This window comes from Taudactylus pleione, unplaced genomic scaffold (assembly GCF_031769625.1).
Source record: "Taudactylus pleione unplaced genomic scaffold, aTauple2 ptg000015l, whole genome shotgun sequence".
NCBI lineage: Eukaryota > Metazoa > Chordata > Amphibia > Anura > Myobatrachidae > Taudactylus > Taudactylus pleione.
Window position 1 is genome coordinate 35,582,266 of NW_028284417.1, and position 17,320 is coordinate 35,599,585.

Sequence of the window (17,320 nt, forward strand, 5' to 3'; positions counted from 1 at the left end):
TCAGTCAGCCATATGCCCTGATCGTTATTTAGGGAAAAAGTTGTAGGTATTTCTGGTGTTTTCCGTCAAGTACCTGCCCAAGTTTTGTTTGGCACACGCCAGGAATCAATAGGAGTTAACAAGTCCTTAAACATTCCTAGTCCCTTTGTTAAACAGTCCTTTGCAATAAAGCCAAGGGGATAGAATTAAAAATCTTTGAAGTATATTAAACCTCAAAAGAATCAGCCAAGTAGACTTAAAATAGTCACTTATTTTGCAGAACTGGTTTGTCGGTGAACAATAAGGGAAAGTAAAATTTATGGAGAAATTATACAGTGGATTTGTCACTTAAAATATCGTAACTGTCTAGAGGACAATACCCCATGCTGAGGATTAATGGTCCCTCCAGACCTTTGATTCACCAGAGTCTTTTCTTCGCCCTTGACAAATTGGATTTTTTTGGATGGGAAGGTCGCCTGGACCATTGTCTGGTAACCATTCATGGGAGCTGATTATGCAGAAGGGTTAGGGAAAGTCTCCATGTGACCCCCTTGAATGAAACGCTGCAGCTGCTGGAACAGCTCAACTCTCTCACCAAACTCTGAGCCCTATGGCATCAACGTGCCAAGGGGGTAGCCCTCCTGATCCTATAGAAAAGCCGGCGTGCAGAGAGCTGCGCGTCACTGTGCAGGCGGAGATACGCCTGTGTTCTGTCCTTCCTCTCTCTCACTCTGTCACTCCATCCCTGAGAGCTACTGGGGGTCCCTGACTGCTCATCTCTACAGGCAGCATGCACACAAGCCGGGCTCCGGCCATCAGCGTCAGCGCAGAGACCAGCATCCCAGCCAGCCTGCGCCTGGGTCCCATTCTGGGAATTTTTAAACTGGGGAAGTACCTATCAGACCGCAGGGAGCCCGGACCCAAGAAAAAGGTATTTCCTATTTGGATGATTATTTCAAGGCATAGCAGGTGTATTGGGGCCAGGATGGTCAGCATTACCTTGTGAAGATAAGAAGGCAATATACCCAATTCTCCAGAATACTTAAATTACACCCTATCAATTGTGCGAGATACTGTAGGAGGAACATTTCACAGGACATACTGTAGGAATCTAGTAACCAGCGCTATTAGGGGCATATATATATATATATATATATATATATTCTATTCAAGGTCAAATTTTACATTGGATTGAAATGTGCTATGACAGAATTGGCTCGACCAAGTTATATTAAATGCAAAAGTATTGACATGGATGTTAAACAGAGATGAATCCGGGATACAAGCAGAACATGTCAATGTTCATACAGAATTAAATTCTTTTAACTAATAACATTGGTCCTATTTTTTCGTTTTTATTTAATTGATAAGCAATGTATTTAATCAATACCCTGACAATTTATGCAATACCAATTAACACGTTATTACAACCAATGCTCATTTGAGTTACTTTAATTGTCTATGCATTTAAATTAAAATAGAGAGCGTTAATCAGTCGATTAATTAATAAATCAATTAATTAATTAGTCCTTTTGAGAATTTTTGTTAACCTGTTTTCGATTTTTTTTTTATTATTAATAACAAATATGGAATTTAGGCATTAGTTTTTTATTATTGTTTTGATTGGAAAACCATTTGAGATCTGCATGCTAAGCAACAAATTGCATCCAATATCAGTTTAACCTTATATTTGAAGTAGGAAAATATGTAAAGTCTAAAAAAAAAAATATCTAAACGCATTAACATTAAAAGAGAATGAAAAATACATGAGCGCGTATAAAAATCAGTTACTAGTAAATAATTGCCATAATCTACAAAGGCCCCAAATCAATAGCTTTTGTCACACGTTCCGCTATGATTTTTAATGTCTTTTAATTGTTTTTAAACGCTCTGCCAGACTCTCCAAATTTATTTCTCATCATCTGGCTCCATTGCTTTCTCACATTAGTCTGCTTTGTCGCGGTGACTTTTATTGCATGCCCATTCAGCCACATTGATATGGTATTTTACAATATGGTCCCTTTCTGTAAAAGACAAGCACTTCAATCGAATTTTTCTCTATTAGATCAACGGACAAAATTGGTAAATAAGAAAACAAGTCACAATATAGGAAAAAGAACATTTAAATTATCGTTTTGTTTTGTGTATCAAGTAGTTTTAATTCGATCTTTTCCATACTCTAAAACAGTGGTATTATTGTTATATACAGATCTATAATTGTATTTAAAGTTTCTGTTGATGTGAGAAGAGAATAATGTTCTGCATTAGAATGCAGTGCTAGGAATCAGAGCATTGAGGTGACGAGAGTTCTTCATTCTTCAGGTGCGGTTTGTGAGAGGTGAGCTGGTGGATGAAGCAGGGGGACCTGCCACGGAGTGGATAGGGTTAATACGGGCGGCCCGAAATTGCCAAGAACAGAATTTGGAAGCAATCTCAGATTTACCCGGAGGACAGGTATAAATACTATATCAAGGGATGAACACTTGTTGATGGGGTCTGAAATTAAATGTTTTTTTTTTTTTTTTAATAATAAATTCCAGTGTGACCATCACTTGTGCAGTGTAATATATTGCACAGTGTAACTATCGCTATAATTGACGACCTTGCTGATGAGATACTGCTATTACAGGACAGCCTTTTTGTGTGAGCAGACGAGTAACAGGTGATCTCTCCTCTCTACAGATTTATTACAGGACAATGCGGGAGGTGCAGGCAGGAGAGGAGCTCACAGCCTGGTACTCTAACTCCCTAGCTCAGTGCTTTGATATATCTACTACGGCTACCCCAACACACGATGAAAAAGGTATTTTTATTATATTATTGATGTGGTTTCTCCGTTATTCTAGAACGATATTTGGCGATCAGCTAGGTATGGAGGGTACGACGCGTTGCTACACATATAAATGAGTAAAATAGCTGCGTTTATTTAACTGCATACGCGATTTATTATTAATTATACAGTTTATATAACAGGAAGCATCCATTCAGTCTTAATTGTTTAAGTGTGTAGATATCAGAGGGATGATTCTTCATTGAAAATAGAGCATTTCTTTATAATTCACAAAGGTTTACATGCATGTTTAATATTTTAATTATCATAATAAGTGGCGTATATAATTTCCTTTTTATTATGACTTTCTAAACTTTTACTTGCCAATGTAAGAAACTGCAATATTTAATTCCAGTTATTAGGAAAACATTGATGACACATCAGTGACCCAATCAATATGCAAAACAATAAGACAAGAAAGGTGATAAACAACAAGTAGCACTTTATATGCAACACTTGATATAAATATATTTAAGCAAATTTATCACAATGGAATCCTAACATTTTATTGAAACAAAGTTGACAATTATTTTGTCTTTAACCAAAAATCTCGGCTGGTTTAAAAAATAATAATTATACAGATATATTAGAAACATTTCATCACATTGTTATGTATCACACGGACTCTATTCTACTCCGTTTTGTAAATAATCTCCGAAATCTTTTTAGCAAGTGGTTGAAAGGATAAAAAATTGGGATAATTAGTAGGCAGAGCGCATGCCAGGATTTCTAGCTACATTCCTGTTTATTAAATACCTAATTATCGCTGACATGAAAACATACATTTTATAGGTGAGAAAGAAATTATATCAATTTATTGAATTAAAATATGAGATTGTGGTTTAATCATGAGCAAAGTGTAGACAAAACTGAAATATTATAATTTTATTGTGATAAAAAGGGGCCTTTAGACAACAACAACAACAACAACAACAACAACGACAACAAAAACTATAGAGATATTCCTTGGACAGGTCATGAAAATTCAACAGATTTCCCTTGAAAATCAGTATTACATGCAGTGTACATAGAAACTCCTGTAATCCGGCTACACCACCCGTTCTCAGTAATAGGATTAGGACGGCTAGTGTAATCTTTTTCTTATCCATTCCACAAACTAAGCGAGGAAGACAAATACATTTTGACTATGGATACACACGTTTTCTTCTTTCCATGCTTTCCTATAATTGTTTAAAATAATTATAACATCTCAAAGTTATAAGTAATTGTAACACAGGCAATGATGTAATTTGGATATAATTGAGAGGTTAAACGTTTGATCACCCTATACCCAGATGATGTAGACATTAATTAGATTAGGGAATTGTAGAGCTAACATTGTATTTGGGAAAGAAGGATGGCTGCTTTCATACTGTTCTGCTTTGTTAGCGGGAGATCATGATCATTACATGAACCCTTTGTTAAAAAGAGTCCTAAACTGCCCGACATACGCTACCTATTCTGCTAATGTCAACAGATGGGCCAGATCCCAGGTCGCTGAGCAGCCATCTCCTCCTGTTATCCCACTGCAGCAGCTGTGGGGGGGCGAGAGAGAGGGAGAGGGAGAGAGAAATAGAGAGAGAGAGAGTGGGAGAGGGAGAGAGAGAGAGAGAGAGAGAGAGAGAGAGAGAGAGAGAGAGAGAGAGAGAGTTTAGTAGGTTTTCGCTATGCATTTTGGCACATTTACACAAAATTATCCAAAATCTAATGTGTCTCTTCTTTGCATCTTCTAATAATTAAAATAGTTTGAATTAAATGCTTTTATCTTTTTTTCACCAGGAGAAGAACGTTACATTTGCTGGTATTGCTGGAGAACATTTAAATATCCGAACACTTTAAAAGCTCACGTCCATTTTCACTGCGCCCTAAATAGCAGCAGGGGATTCCTCACCAACGACCACGTGAGAGCCACTGAGATTTTCCATGTATCTCCTAAAGTCACTGATGGGGGCCCCAACACTACCCCTGCTCTCAGGGGGAACCACCTGCAGGCCAACTGCGCAACCAGAGACTCCATTAAGAAAGAATCGTCCTTATCTCCGGCTTTGAACAAACTTGGGGTGATGAAAAAGGCGCTTGGGAAAGAGGAGCAGGACAGAGCCCTGGACATGAGCGTCAGCTCTGCCAGGAACCATGGACAACTCATTGGCCTAGTAGGCAGCGCCTGTGGTGGCAATGGGGTCACGTTTTATCCAGGTTTAAGATCTGCATTCAAGCCAGCTGGGCTCTCCAAACTCTCTCACCATGACGCTGCCAGGGAGGACACAAAGGCCAGCAGCATTGGCTACAGCAAACTCTTAGGAGGAATGAAAGCAAGTCGCTCAGGGAATGAAGCTCTGGTTAGCAGCCACCATTCCAAGTGCTTGCACCCAAATGACGGCTCCTCTGCTGTCCTGTCCTGCAGCACTGGCCTCAGAGGGTTCCCCATCCTATCTCATTTGGAAGAAACATCAGCCTTCAAACATGTGGAAAGGGGTGTCCATGCCAGCCTGTCTCCGGGCAGCCGCTATAGCCAAATGCCACAGGCGGGGCTGCACTTTACCGAGAGGTTCTCCATCCCGCAGTTTGAAGGCATCAAGTCGTACTCAGCGGAATGTAATATCCCGGTCATGCCTTTCACAGTGTACAATGGGGAGCTCCTCTACAGCACTCCCTACTACCCGTTCAAATTCCACTTTAGTAACCTCCTTAAATACCCGGAGTCTATGTCATACTTCAATACTGGTGCAGCAATGGCCCCAGAGCTGGGCTCCATCACTACCAGCATAGACCGGGAGATCGCCATGCACAACCAACAGCTCTCTGAGATAGCAGCAGAGAAGAGTAGGACTGGGAGGCTGGATAACTTGTCAGGGACCACAGTCTCAGGTTCTGGCAAGCCAAAAAAAGGTCACTTGTGTCTCTACTGTGGCAAACTCTACTCTCGCAAGTACGGCCTGAAGATCCACATGAGGACTCACACGGGGTACAAGCCGCTGAAGTGCAAGGTGTGCCTGAGGCCTTTCGGGGACCCCAGTAACCTGAACAAGCACATCCGCTTGCACGCAGAGGGCAATACCCCCTACCGCTGCGAGCACTGCGGCAAGGTGCTGGTCAGGAGGAGGGACCTGGAGAGACACGTCAAGTCGAGACACCCGGGCCAGAGCCTCAGCAGCAAAGAGGAGGAGGAGGCCCAGGGTGACTCTTCCTACCCCCAACCCGAACCCAAGAGTGAAGACAATGACAGTGATGTAGACGTATGTTTCACAGACGAGCAAAGTGACCAGGACATAGGGGTGGACAAAGGACTCTGAGCCTGGAGGAAGAAACTGTGCAGAACATTATATATCACTAAATCTAATTATATATTAATAAATATGGAAATGTATAATACATAAACAGGATGAAATAGGTTGTATCTATTTATGTGGTTCTGAACATAACAAAATGCTATGTTGGTCTTAAATTAACACATAGAAAGGCTGGTTGCATTGATTGCCAAGTGGGAACACAATATACCCAAAATCATGTTTGAGTGCTATTGAGATGATCAAAATAAGGTGCACGTGTAGTGACTAGGAATATCATCATCATCACCATCATCAATGTCCTCTACTGGGACACCCAATATCAGGGCATGACTGACAAGCTCAGGGAGTGACCTTGCTAGTGCTTGTCTACACCTTTCTTTTCAGCTAGGAACTCTCTAATCATGGGCATAGCTAGATATTTGAAGGCCCAACTGCAAAAGTGTGTAAGGTCCCTATGTACCACCCAATGGTGAAAATGGATATAAGACATGTCACTTTGGCAGGGAAGGCGTGACCCCTTGGCTCTGGGCCCCATAGCAGCTACACCGATAGTAGTAACATCCATGCCTCTGTTACACCAGGGCTCACTTGATGGCATTTGCCCTACATAAGGCCAATTCTAATATCCATAGTATTCTGTATTCAGAAAATAGCAATTCTTCATTCATTAGATGTTGTGCCTTTGGTATATATTCCCAACTGAGCATATTCACCCAGTACAAAAACAACAGTGCAGCAATTCCGCATCAGTCTTATACCACCCTCCCTTGTCACAATAAAACAGATCCATTAAATGCTATTCTTTTAGAAAAGTGGAAATCATGGAATCATCAAATATCTTTCATATATTTACCCTATTCAACCCTATATCCAGCTATCAAACTGTTGTGATGAAAAGCTCTCTGACATTGCAAGAGTTGTGAAGATTTTTTTTAATAACAGATGGTGTACAGTGGAAACAGTTATTTGGTCTTGGTTAAATTTGTTATGCGATTTTCTAAATAAAATTATTGACAAAGTAACGTTTGTCCTTTGGAAAGTAAAAAAGTATTTATGTTAATTTATATAGGTGTTGGTATGAGGTATCATTGAGTTGCATATATGTTTGATACTGTAGTACGCCTGAAAGCAAATTACAAGTTATGAAATGCTGCATTGTATTTCTTGTTCTAACTGTAAACCAAACAGATTTCAGGAGAAACAAATATGTATTCTATCTATCTATCTATCTATCTATCTATCTATCTATCTATCTATCTATCTATCTATCTATCTATCTATCTATCTATCTATCTATCATTCACAGTCTCCTTACAAGTTTTCTATTTGTCCATGTAACCATTACTGAAATCCATTCTTTATTTTCCGTAAAGATTTTTTTTCCCATTACCATTTAGTGCCAGTTCAAATTAGGATAACACAGTTCCTCAGAAATAATTGAATTAGAACATGTCCATGCCTTTTAAATAAAGAATTACAGATACACATACAAGGATGTCAAAACTCTAAAATCCTAATATAAGGATAAAAATAGTACAAAAATATATGTGTAGAGTATGTGCATGAAAAGGGTTGTGCATTTGGTGGCATCATTATTAGCTGTTTCCATTTAAAATATAAATATAAATGAAGTCTCAAACATAATATGTCAGATATTAATTTAAATTTATCTGATTTTAGCAAGATAACCCAAGAAGACAAAACTGCACAAAAGCAGCATTTTGCTTTGCTATAGGCAGTTTAGTAAGTTTTTGTAGAATTGCATATGCCCAGGAAGGCAGCCAGGCATCTGATCTATAAGCAAAGTGATCATTGCCATTTCTGGTGGAAATGGTAGGGGTGTGGCAAGGCTGGTGTGGACATGCTATCATTTTTCACAGACATTCCAAGTCAAAAATATATATTGAAAATAAATAAATAAATTATATATATATATATATATATATATGGAATTCTCAAAATCAATGACTGTATTTTATTTCACTTAACTCTGATAATTTATCTGAAAAATGAAGACCAACAGCAGTACTTGTATATGCATTGTGCTTTATCTTGCATCAAATTAATGGGCAAGCAGCTTTTACCTACACGCTGTTGTCTAGAGGAGAGCTGTATCATGTTCAACTTCATTACCCATACACAATACAAGTAACTGCAAGTGAAATAGTGGAGAATAAAAACCAAGTGATCTGTCTGCCATGTTACTTTTGTTGTCCACACTGACAGAAATGAAATGAAATGATTAGACGTAATAACATACAGGTCATTTTTTAATTTTCGTATCTGATAGCAAGATCTGTATTAGCTTTTGTACTAAGCAGCATAGTTAATGCGTTGGACAAGGAGGGAGATGTGAATAGTCAGGATCAGTTAAATGTCTACAGAAAACTTTGTACTTTTAAGAGTGTTAGGAAGCACTTATTAAGGGACCTTACCAACTAGCATTGTGTTTGCTTGAAAATAGTGCAAACTGCTTACGAAAATGGATATACAGTAAATGCAGAGCTTTTGGGATTTGGTTCATATGAAATTTAATTGCCCTGGAAGTTTTTTTTGAATGCATCAAGAAGTATGGAGCTTTTTCCCATTCATTTCAATTCAGAAACCCATTCAAGTGACTGGGCCATTGAAATTAACCTGAAAGCTCCATAAATCTATATAATAAGCCTCTAAGGCAGGCATGTCAAACTAGTAGTGCCCCTTATGCAGTGCCCTCAGGAATGCCCCTTATGCAGAACCCCCAGTAATGCCCCTAGTAGTGCTACTTATGCAGTGCCCCAGTAATGCCCCTAGAAGTGCACCTTATGCAGTGCCCCCAGTAAAGCCCCTTATGTTGTGCCCCAGTAATGCCACTTATGCAGAGCCCCCAGTAATGCCCCTTATGCAGAGCCCAGTAATGTCCCTAGTAATGCCCCTTATGCAGTGCCCCAGTAATGCCCCTAGAAGTGCACCTTATGCAGTGCACCTTATGCAGTGCCCCCAGTAATGCCCCTTATGCCGAGCCCCCAGTAATGCCCCTGATGCAGAGCCCCCAGTAATGTCCTTAGTAGTGCCCCTTATGCAGAGCCCCCAGTAATGCCCCTTATGTTGTGTCCCAGTAATGCCCCTTATACAGAGCCCTCAGTAATGTCCTTAGTAGTGCCCCTTATGCAGAGCCCCCAGTAATGCCCCTTATGTTGTGCCCCAGTAATGCCCCTTATGCAGAGCCCCCTTTATGCCCCTTTATGCAGAGTCCCCAGTAATGTCCTTAGTAGTGCCCCTTATGCAGTGCCCCAGTAATGCCCCTAGAAGTGCACCTTATGCAGTGCCCCCAGTAAAGCCCCTTATGCAGAGCCCCAGTAATGTCCCTAGTAGTGCCCTTTATGCAGTGCCCCAGTAATGCCCCTAGAAGTGCACCTTATGCAGTGCCCCCAGTAATGCCCCTTATGCAGAGCCCCCAGTAATGCCCCTGATGCAGAGCCCCCAGTAATGCCCTTAGTAGTGCTCCTTATGCAGAGCCCCCAGTAATGCCCCTTATGTTGTGCCCCCAGTAATGCACCTTATGCAGAGCCCCAGTAATGTCCTTAGTAGTGCCCCTTATGCAGAGCCCTCAGTAATGCCCCTTATGTTGTGCCCCCAGTAATGCCCCTTATGCAGAGCCCTCAGTAATGTCCTTAGTAGTGCCCCTTATGCAGAGCCCCCAGTAATGCCCCTTATGTTGTGCCCCCAGTAATGCACCTTATGCAGAGCCCCCAGTAATGTCCTTAGTAGTGCCCCTTATGCAGAGCCCTCAGTAATGCCCCTTATGTTGTGCCCCCAGTAATGCCCCTTATGCAGAGCCCTCAGTAATGTCCTTAGTAGTGCCCCTTATGCAGAGCCCCCAGTAATGCCCCTTATGTTGTGCCCCAGTAATGCCCCTTATGCAGAGCCCACTTTATGCCCCTTTATGCAGAGTCCCCAGTAATGCCCTTAGTAATGCCCCCAGTAATGCCCCTTATGCAGAGCCCCAGTAATGTCCCTAGTAGTGCCCCTTATGCAGTGCCCCAGTAATGCCCCTAGAAATGCACCTTATGCAGTGCCCCCAGTAATACCCCTTATGCAGAGCCCCCAGTAATGCCCCTTATGTTGTGCCCCCAGCAATGCACCTTATACAGAGCCCCCAGTAATGCCCATTATGTTGTGCCCCCAGTAATGCCCCTTATGCAGAGCCCCCGGTAATGCCCCTTATGCAGAGCCCCCAGTAATGCCCCTTATGCAGAGCCCCAGTAATGTCCCTAGTAGTGCCCCTTATGCAGTGCCCCAGTAATACACCCAGAAGTGCACCTAATGCAGTGCCCCCAGTAAAGCCCCTTATGTTGTGCCCCAGTAATGCCCCTTATGCATAGCCCCCAGTAATGCCCTCTGCAGAGCCCCAGTAATATCCCTAGTAGTGTGTCTTATGCAGTGCCCCAGTAATGCCCCTAGAAGTCCACCTTATGCAGTGCCCCCAGTAATGCCCCTTATGCAGAGCCCCCAGTAATGCCCCTGATGCAGAGCCCCCAGTAATGTCCTTAGCAGTGCCCCTTATGCAGAGCCCCCAGTAATGCCCCTTATGTTGTGCCCCCAGTAATGCACCTTATGCAGAGCCCGCAGTAATGTCCTTAGTAGTGCCCCTTATGCAGAGCCCCCAGTAATGCCCCTTATGTTGTGCCCCCAGTAATGCACCTTATGCAGAGCCCCCAGTAATTTCCTTAGTAGTGCCCCTTATGCAGAGCCCCCAGTATTGCCCCTTATGTTGTGCCCCCAGTAATGCCCTATATGCAGAGCCCCCAGTAATGCCCCTTATGCAGAGCCTCCAGTAATGTCCTTAGTAGTGCCCCTTATGCAGAGCCCCCAGTAATGCCCCTTATGTTGTGCCCCAGTAATGCCCCTTATGCAGAGCCCCCAGTAATGCCCTTAGTAATGCCCCCAGTAGTGCCCCTTATGCAGAGCACCTATGTTGTGCCCCCAGTAATGCACCTTATGCAGAGCCCCCAGTAATTTCCTTAGTAGTGCCCCTTATGCAGAGCCCCCAGTAATGCCCCTCATGTTGTGCCCCCAGTAATGCCCCTTATGCAGAGCCCCCAGTAATGCCCCTTATGCAGAGCCCCCAGTAATGTCCTTAGTAGTGCCCCTTATGCAGAGACCCCAGTAATGCCCCTTATGTTGTGCCCCAGTAATGCCCCTTATGCAGAGCCCCCAGTAATGCCCTTAGTAATGCCCCCAGTAGTGCCCCTTATGCAGAGCTCCCAGTGATGACCCTTATGTTGTGTCCCCAGTAATGCCCCTTATGCAGATCCCCCAGTAATGCCCCTTTATGCAGAGCCCCCAGTAATGCCCCTTATGCAGAGCCCCCAGTAATGCCCCTTATGTTGTGCCTACAGTAATGCCCCTTATGCTGTGCCCCATCCCAGTATACAACAGGCCCCACTCACCTGTCTGTGCAGTCAGGGCCGGTTCTATGCATACGCATGGTACGCAGCTGAGTAGGGCGCCACATAGTGGAGGGCGCCTCAGCTATGACCATGTGGGCCGCGGGCAGACTGTGTCTCTGTGACACAGCTGCACTACACAGTGACAAACACACAGCTGCCGGCGCCATCAGCAGTGTGTTTGTTTTAATTAGCAGCCAATTAGAGTCTGTCAGACCCTCATTGACTGCTACGCCCACTGCCGGAGCCGGGCTTGAGTTCGCTCATGAGCTCCATCTTCCGACTCCCACAGTGGGTAATGGGAGAGATGTCATGACGTCTCTCCCATGATGCAGAGTGGGCTGGTCCGGGAGGACAGACGGAGGAGCGGATGGCGGCGGTGGGATTTGGAGCCGGAGAGGGGATTCAGGTAAGTGTTTTATTTTTATTACGTGCGTGTCTACTGGGGGGGCAGACACTACAAGGGGGGGGGACTACTACTAGGAGCACTACAAGGGGGGGCTACTACTGGGGGCACTGCATCAGGGGACCTCCACTGGGGGCACTACTAGGGGGGACTACTACCAGGGGCACTACAAGGGTGGGGACCTCTACTGGGGGCACTGCATAGGGGGGACACTTCCACTAGGGGCACTACAAGGCGGGGACTACTACTAGGAGCACTACAAGGGGGGACTACTACTAGGGGCACTACAAGGGGGGGGACTACTACTATGGGCACTACAAAGCTTCAAAGGGGGGAACTACTACTAGGGGCACTACAAGGGGGGGACCACTACTAGGGACACTACAAGGGAGACCACTACTAGGGGCACTGTATAGGGGGGGGACTACCACTGGGGGGCACTGCATTGGAGGACCACTACTGGGGCATTATATAAAGGGCAATACTGGGGGTACTGCATAGGGGGGGAGGACTACAACTGGGGCCACTATTTAAAGGGCACTGCATAAGGGGTACCACTATCGGCACTGCATGGGGGGACTACTAATGGGGGCACTATATAAGGGGCACTGCATAGGGGGTACCACTACTGGGGGCACTGCATGGGGGGGACTACTTCTGGGAGCACTATATAAGGGGCTTACTACTGAGGGCACAAGGGGCACTGCACAGGGGGGACCACTACTGGGGGCACTGTATAAGGGGAACTGCATAGGGGGTATCACTACTGGGGGCACTACTGGAGGCCTGCATAAGGGGGACCTTTCCTGGGGCACAAGGGGCACTGCATAGGGGGGACCACTACTGGGGGCACTATATAAGGGGCACTACTGGGGTACTGCATAAGGGGGACCACTCCTGGGGCACAAGGGGTACTGCACAGAGCGGACAACTACTGGGGGCACTGTATAAGGGGCACTGCATAGCTGGGATCACTACTGGGGGCCTGCATAAGGGCGACCACTATTGGGGACAATGTACTTGGGGCCTGCATAAGAGGGACCACTACTGGGGGCATTGCATACTGGGGGGGGGATCGGTATGATTTACTGGAGGCCGCATGGCCGGCGGTTCAAATCCTGACAGCGGAAGCCCGGCAGTGGTGAAGATCCCGACAGCAGCTAAGGTGAGTACAAACTAACCTAACCCCCCCCTAACCCTCCCTTAGGGGTGCCTAACCCTAACCTCCCCCCCAAGTGCCTAACCCTAACCCTCCTCTAAGTGCCTAAACCTAACCCCCCCTTCCTCGCTGCTTAAACCTAAGTCTCCCGGGGGGGTGCCTAACCCTAACCTCCCCTCGGGGGTGCCTAACCCTAACCCCCCTTCCCCTAGCCTAACCCTAACCATCCCGGGGGGCTGCCTAACCCTAAGACCTCCCCTGGGAGCCTCTAACCTAACCCTCCCCCCCCAGGGCTGTGCGCGCCCGGTGCCCAGCTTACTTTCGATCGGGATCCCAGGCGTCGGGCTCCTGGCGTAGGTAAAATTACAGGTGTCGGGATTTCGACGCTTCTCATTAGACTCTAGCCGAGATTAGACAGTTGGGATGCCGACGGTCGGGATTTAGACCATCAGCATCCCGACTGCATACCACTGGGGGTACTGTATAAGGGGCACTACTGAGGGGACTGCATTAAGGTGCATATGGAATGGAAAGAACTGTTCCCAGAGTGACGAGAAAGCGGTGTGTGTCATGGTTATGGCTTTTTCCATGAGACCACGGCCCCTTAATTTGTCTGGGCACATGCAATAATATGCCTGGGGGCACCAAAAATATACTCGCTTAGCAAAAAATTTGGGCTAGGTCCGGCCCTGTGTCCGGCCCTGTGTGCTAGGTCCGGCCCTTTCTTCACGACGGCCACTGGGCACCGTTCCAGTCTATGCCGTCCAGCGTAGATGCTGCCGCTGACTGGATCTAATTAGATACAGAGCAGCAGTCGCAGGCTCTGCTCGTCGCAGGTGACGTCATGACATCACCCGCGCGCTGCATCACTGGGAATGCTGGCCTCTGAAGCGATCAGAGGCTCCTGATCACTTCAGAGACCAGCCTGTAAAGTAAACACTGCCTGATCGGAGTTGTGCTCTGATCGTGGCAGGGGTGTGGGCCGCATATTATATAAATGTGAGCCCACACTCTGGGGCCACAGAAAATGTTTATTGGGGCCGCATGTTTGACATGTCTGCTCTGTCCTGCTTCTGTCATGTATAGTGAGATCTGGGTGCTTGCCTCATGAGCTAACAGCTCCCACAGCAGCAATAGGACAGATCTTAAAGGATGGAGGAGGACCACTCTGTGGGGCCTATTTATCATTAAATATTTGTGGCTTATTCCCTGAAGTCGGGGGGTAATTGCAAATATTTAGTATCACCCCCATGTATGAAGGAGGGACCGCAGCAAATATCTACGATACCAGGTGCAATCGCTCCATCCACGCCAGCAGCCGCATCCCCCATAGGTTTCTATGGGTGATACAATGCTGCCAGATTTACAAACCTTCGGGAATGGGATGCATTCTGGATATTGGCCCCTACAGCTAACGCCATCTGAGGATGTTATTAGGCCATTGTAGCCAATGGGCCGCACATCGCAAAACTTACCAGGAGAGGGTTCCATAGTAACCCTCTTCCAGGAATGTCTTAGTGATGCAGCCTCATAGGTCTCAGTGGGGGCTGGTCAGTTATGCATTTATGGAGAAGAAAATATCTACTCTTCTCCAAACTCTTTTAAAACATAACTGTTTCTATATGGTGTTAAGGTAGAATAGAAGATACACACAATTGATTGTACAGGCAGATAAAAATATTTTCATAAAAAAATAGGGAATAATAAAAAGTATTTTTAAGTGCGACATGTGTGCGTGTATATATATATATATATATATATATATATATATTTTATTTTTTTATATAGAAGTAATATGGAATAAATGGCATTGTCATACAACCAGGATGTAGTCCCAATACAGTGCATCTGTGTTGGTTTACTATTCAGTTTACGTAAAAACACTCCCCAAAATTGTGGGTGGCAACCTTACAGTGAAAATCCTGCAGTTTCAACAGGTGGAGAATCTAAAAATAATGGAGACAAAAAGGCACCCTCTAAGCAAAGACATGCAGTCGGAACCCATGATATAAAAATTATTAGAATAATACAAAACAGAAAATATTTATAACTTACAAAAATGTTCTTTGTTTATTGTATTCATTGTTATAGTTAACACTCACTAGCTTTGTTGGGCTCCCTGGGACTGCAGGGAGATGAGAGATGAGGCAGAAACAGCTCAGCCTCAATTTTGCAAAGTCAGACACTGCTTGCAGAACTGCGGACGGGGCCAAACCACAGGCAGTATGCTGCACAGGAAGAGAGCTTATAAAGGCATGCCTCTAAGTTTGGGGGGGTGCCTTGAGCAATAATGGACACCTTGGATGTGTCATGTGACCAGGAAATGCACTGCAGTGTTTAGAGATTGGAGCTTAGTCAGCAACAGCAAGAGAAAACACAGTGATGTAGGTAGGAGAATCAATGGATACTGAAGCTAAGTGTAATGAGGGGAGAGTTACAGTGAGCAGGGGGTGAGACAGGCTTCCAGCACTTAGTGCCTGATTCAGACCCGGTAGCGAGCACTGAGTGCTCGCAACCGGGTCGATGTTTGCCCACTGGTCATGCGCACGATGGAGCCGGCTCCGTTGTGCGCATGCACGAGACCCAGCTAGTGACGGGGGCTCCGTTGCTCCGGGTCTCGCATCAAAGGGGGCGAGCTGTCAATCACCACCGTTTGGTAGGCGGGCAGGGGGGGTGGTTGGCCAAACGGAGGCGTTCCTGAAGGAACGCCTGCCATTTGGTCACCCACAGCTATGCGAGCGGCCAGGAGGCCAAACAAAAAACCCCAAAACACTCTGAATCAGGCCCTCAGACCCATCTCCATTTATGTCTCCCCAGCCACTGACCTCTAAGTGTAGTATTATAGTAAGATGAGTGAATACTTCTAAACTGTCATGAATGTGCATGTGCCATACAGTTTCTAGTTTTGGGGGTCTGTGTGTTTGATTGGGCTAATCTCTTGAACCACTGGATGGATTTTGATGGGGTTTTCACTATTCTATACAGCATTGGTCGAGGAGGGTTTAGGTGTGTGAATCATCCATCTGTGACAAAAGGGAGCAGAGCAGTGACTATTTTAGTGAAAAAAAAAATCTAGTCTTACACCAAGCTGAAGCAGAGTAGCTGCCCATGGTGCTGAAACAACAAAGTGAGAGCCAATCAGAGCTAGCAATGTGCCTTGTCTCTTAGCAGCAGCCTAGAGAGGGGAGGGAGCCAGGAAGTGAGCAGGATCACATCTGAGGCAGACAGAGAATGAGAGGCGGCCTCCAACAAACCCATAAAGATGCCCTGATGCAATTATAGTAGCCAGGAAAGAGCCAGGGGATGCATAACTATCAGGAATTTAATAAAAACAAACAACCATAGGAACACCATCAAATGATTTCCATTTGATGTTGGCAAACATCGAATCACCACAATAAAATGATACAAACACAACCATCGGAACAAAAACATCGATGGCTAGTAACCATCAAATTCTGAAGTCCATCCCTACACTGAACCTGCAGGTGGACTCTGGCCACCACTCCTCCACCGTAAAGTGGTCCCTCTCCAGCGTGATGCTCCTGCTCAACCACATGCCCTCGGTGAACAAGAGGCACCTCCCATGGAAGTCAGCACTCTTCTCAGACAGGAGCACTATGGCGAGGAAGCTCAACAGGAAGCCCAGGTAATATAGGGTATATTGTGCAAAGAGGACATTGCTCATCACCATGTTCGGCAGCTCGGGAGGGGTGCTCATGGAGGCTGCAGAAATATGCACAGGTATCTTAGACCCGGGGACATGCTGCTGATAATGCTTACAGTAGCTACAATACAAATCTCTCATGCATGATCCTACTGCCCTTCCCAGCACATCCCAGTGGCCGGGTCCCAGACAGCTGCAGGACAGCAGCAGTTGGGGTTGTACTGACATGGTGAAATGCAGGGAGCAGGAGTGAGAAGCAGGGGGTTGTGGTGAGATGCAGAGGTCTGTGGTGTGATGCAGGGGCCTGTGGTAAGAAGCAGGAGTGAGAAGCTGGGGCCTGTGGTGGGATGCAAGGACCTGTGATGAAATATAGGATGCTGTAGTGAAATGCAGGGGACAGTAGTGAGAAGCAGGAGGCTGGTGTGAGATGCATGGGGCTGTGGTGAGGGGACGGGTATGGGGTGTCGGTGCTTAGTATTCGGGCGGTCAAAATCCAGTGGCCGCATCACAACAGGGTTAGGATACCGACACCTGTCGGTCGGTAGCCTAACCCTCTCCCT

General features: G+C 45.5%; 1 protein-coding gene across 1 annotated transcript; it reads left to right on the forward strand.

The window, feature by feature from the left end:
- The first annotated feature begins 595 nt into the window (after window positions 1-595).
- PRDM13 (PR/SET domain 13) lies at window positions 596-7,101 on the forward strand. The gene is made up of 4 exons (XM_088470931.1): window positions 596-910; window positions 2,302-2,433; window positions 2,662-2,782; window positions 4,589-7,101. The coding sequence occupies exons 1-4, from the start codon at window positions 770-772 to the stop codon at window positions 6,100-6,102; spliced, it is 1,908 nt and encodes a 635-aa protein (XP_088327057.1). The 5' UTR covers window positions 596-769; the 3' UTR covers window positions 6,103-7,101.
- The last annotated feature ends 10,219 nt before the right edge of the window (window positions 7,102-17,320 follow it).

What these genes read in the sequence shown, in the direction of transcription:
- PRDM13 (XM_088470931.1), top strand. Translation starts at nt 770, where the DNA reads ATGCACACAAGCCGGGCTCCGGCCATCAGCGTCAGCGCAGAGACCAGC. An exon ending in CAGATTTACCCGGAGGACAG is followed by an intron (nt 2,434 to 2,661) that starts GTATAAATACTA and finishes TCCTCTCTACAG; the next exon opens with ATTTATTACAGGACAATGCG. An exon ending in CCCAACACACGATGAAAAAG is followed by an intron (nt 2,783 to 4,588) that starts GTATTTTTATTA and finishes TTTTTTCACCAG; the next exon opens with GAGAAGAACGTTACATTTGC.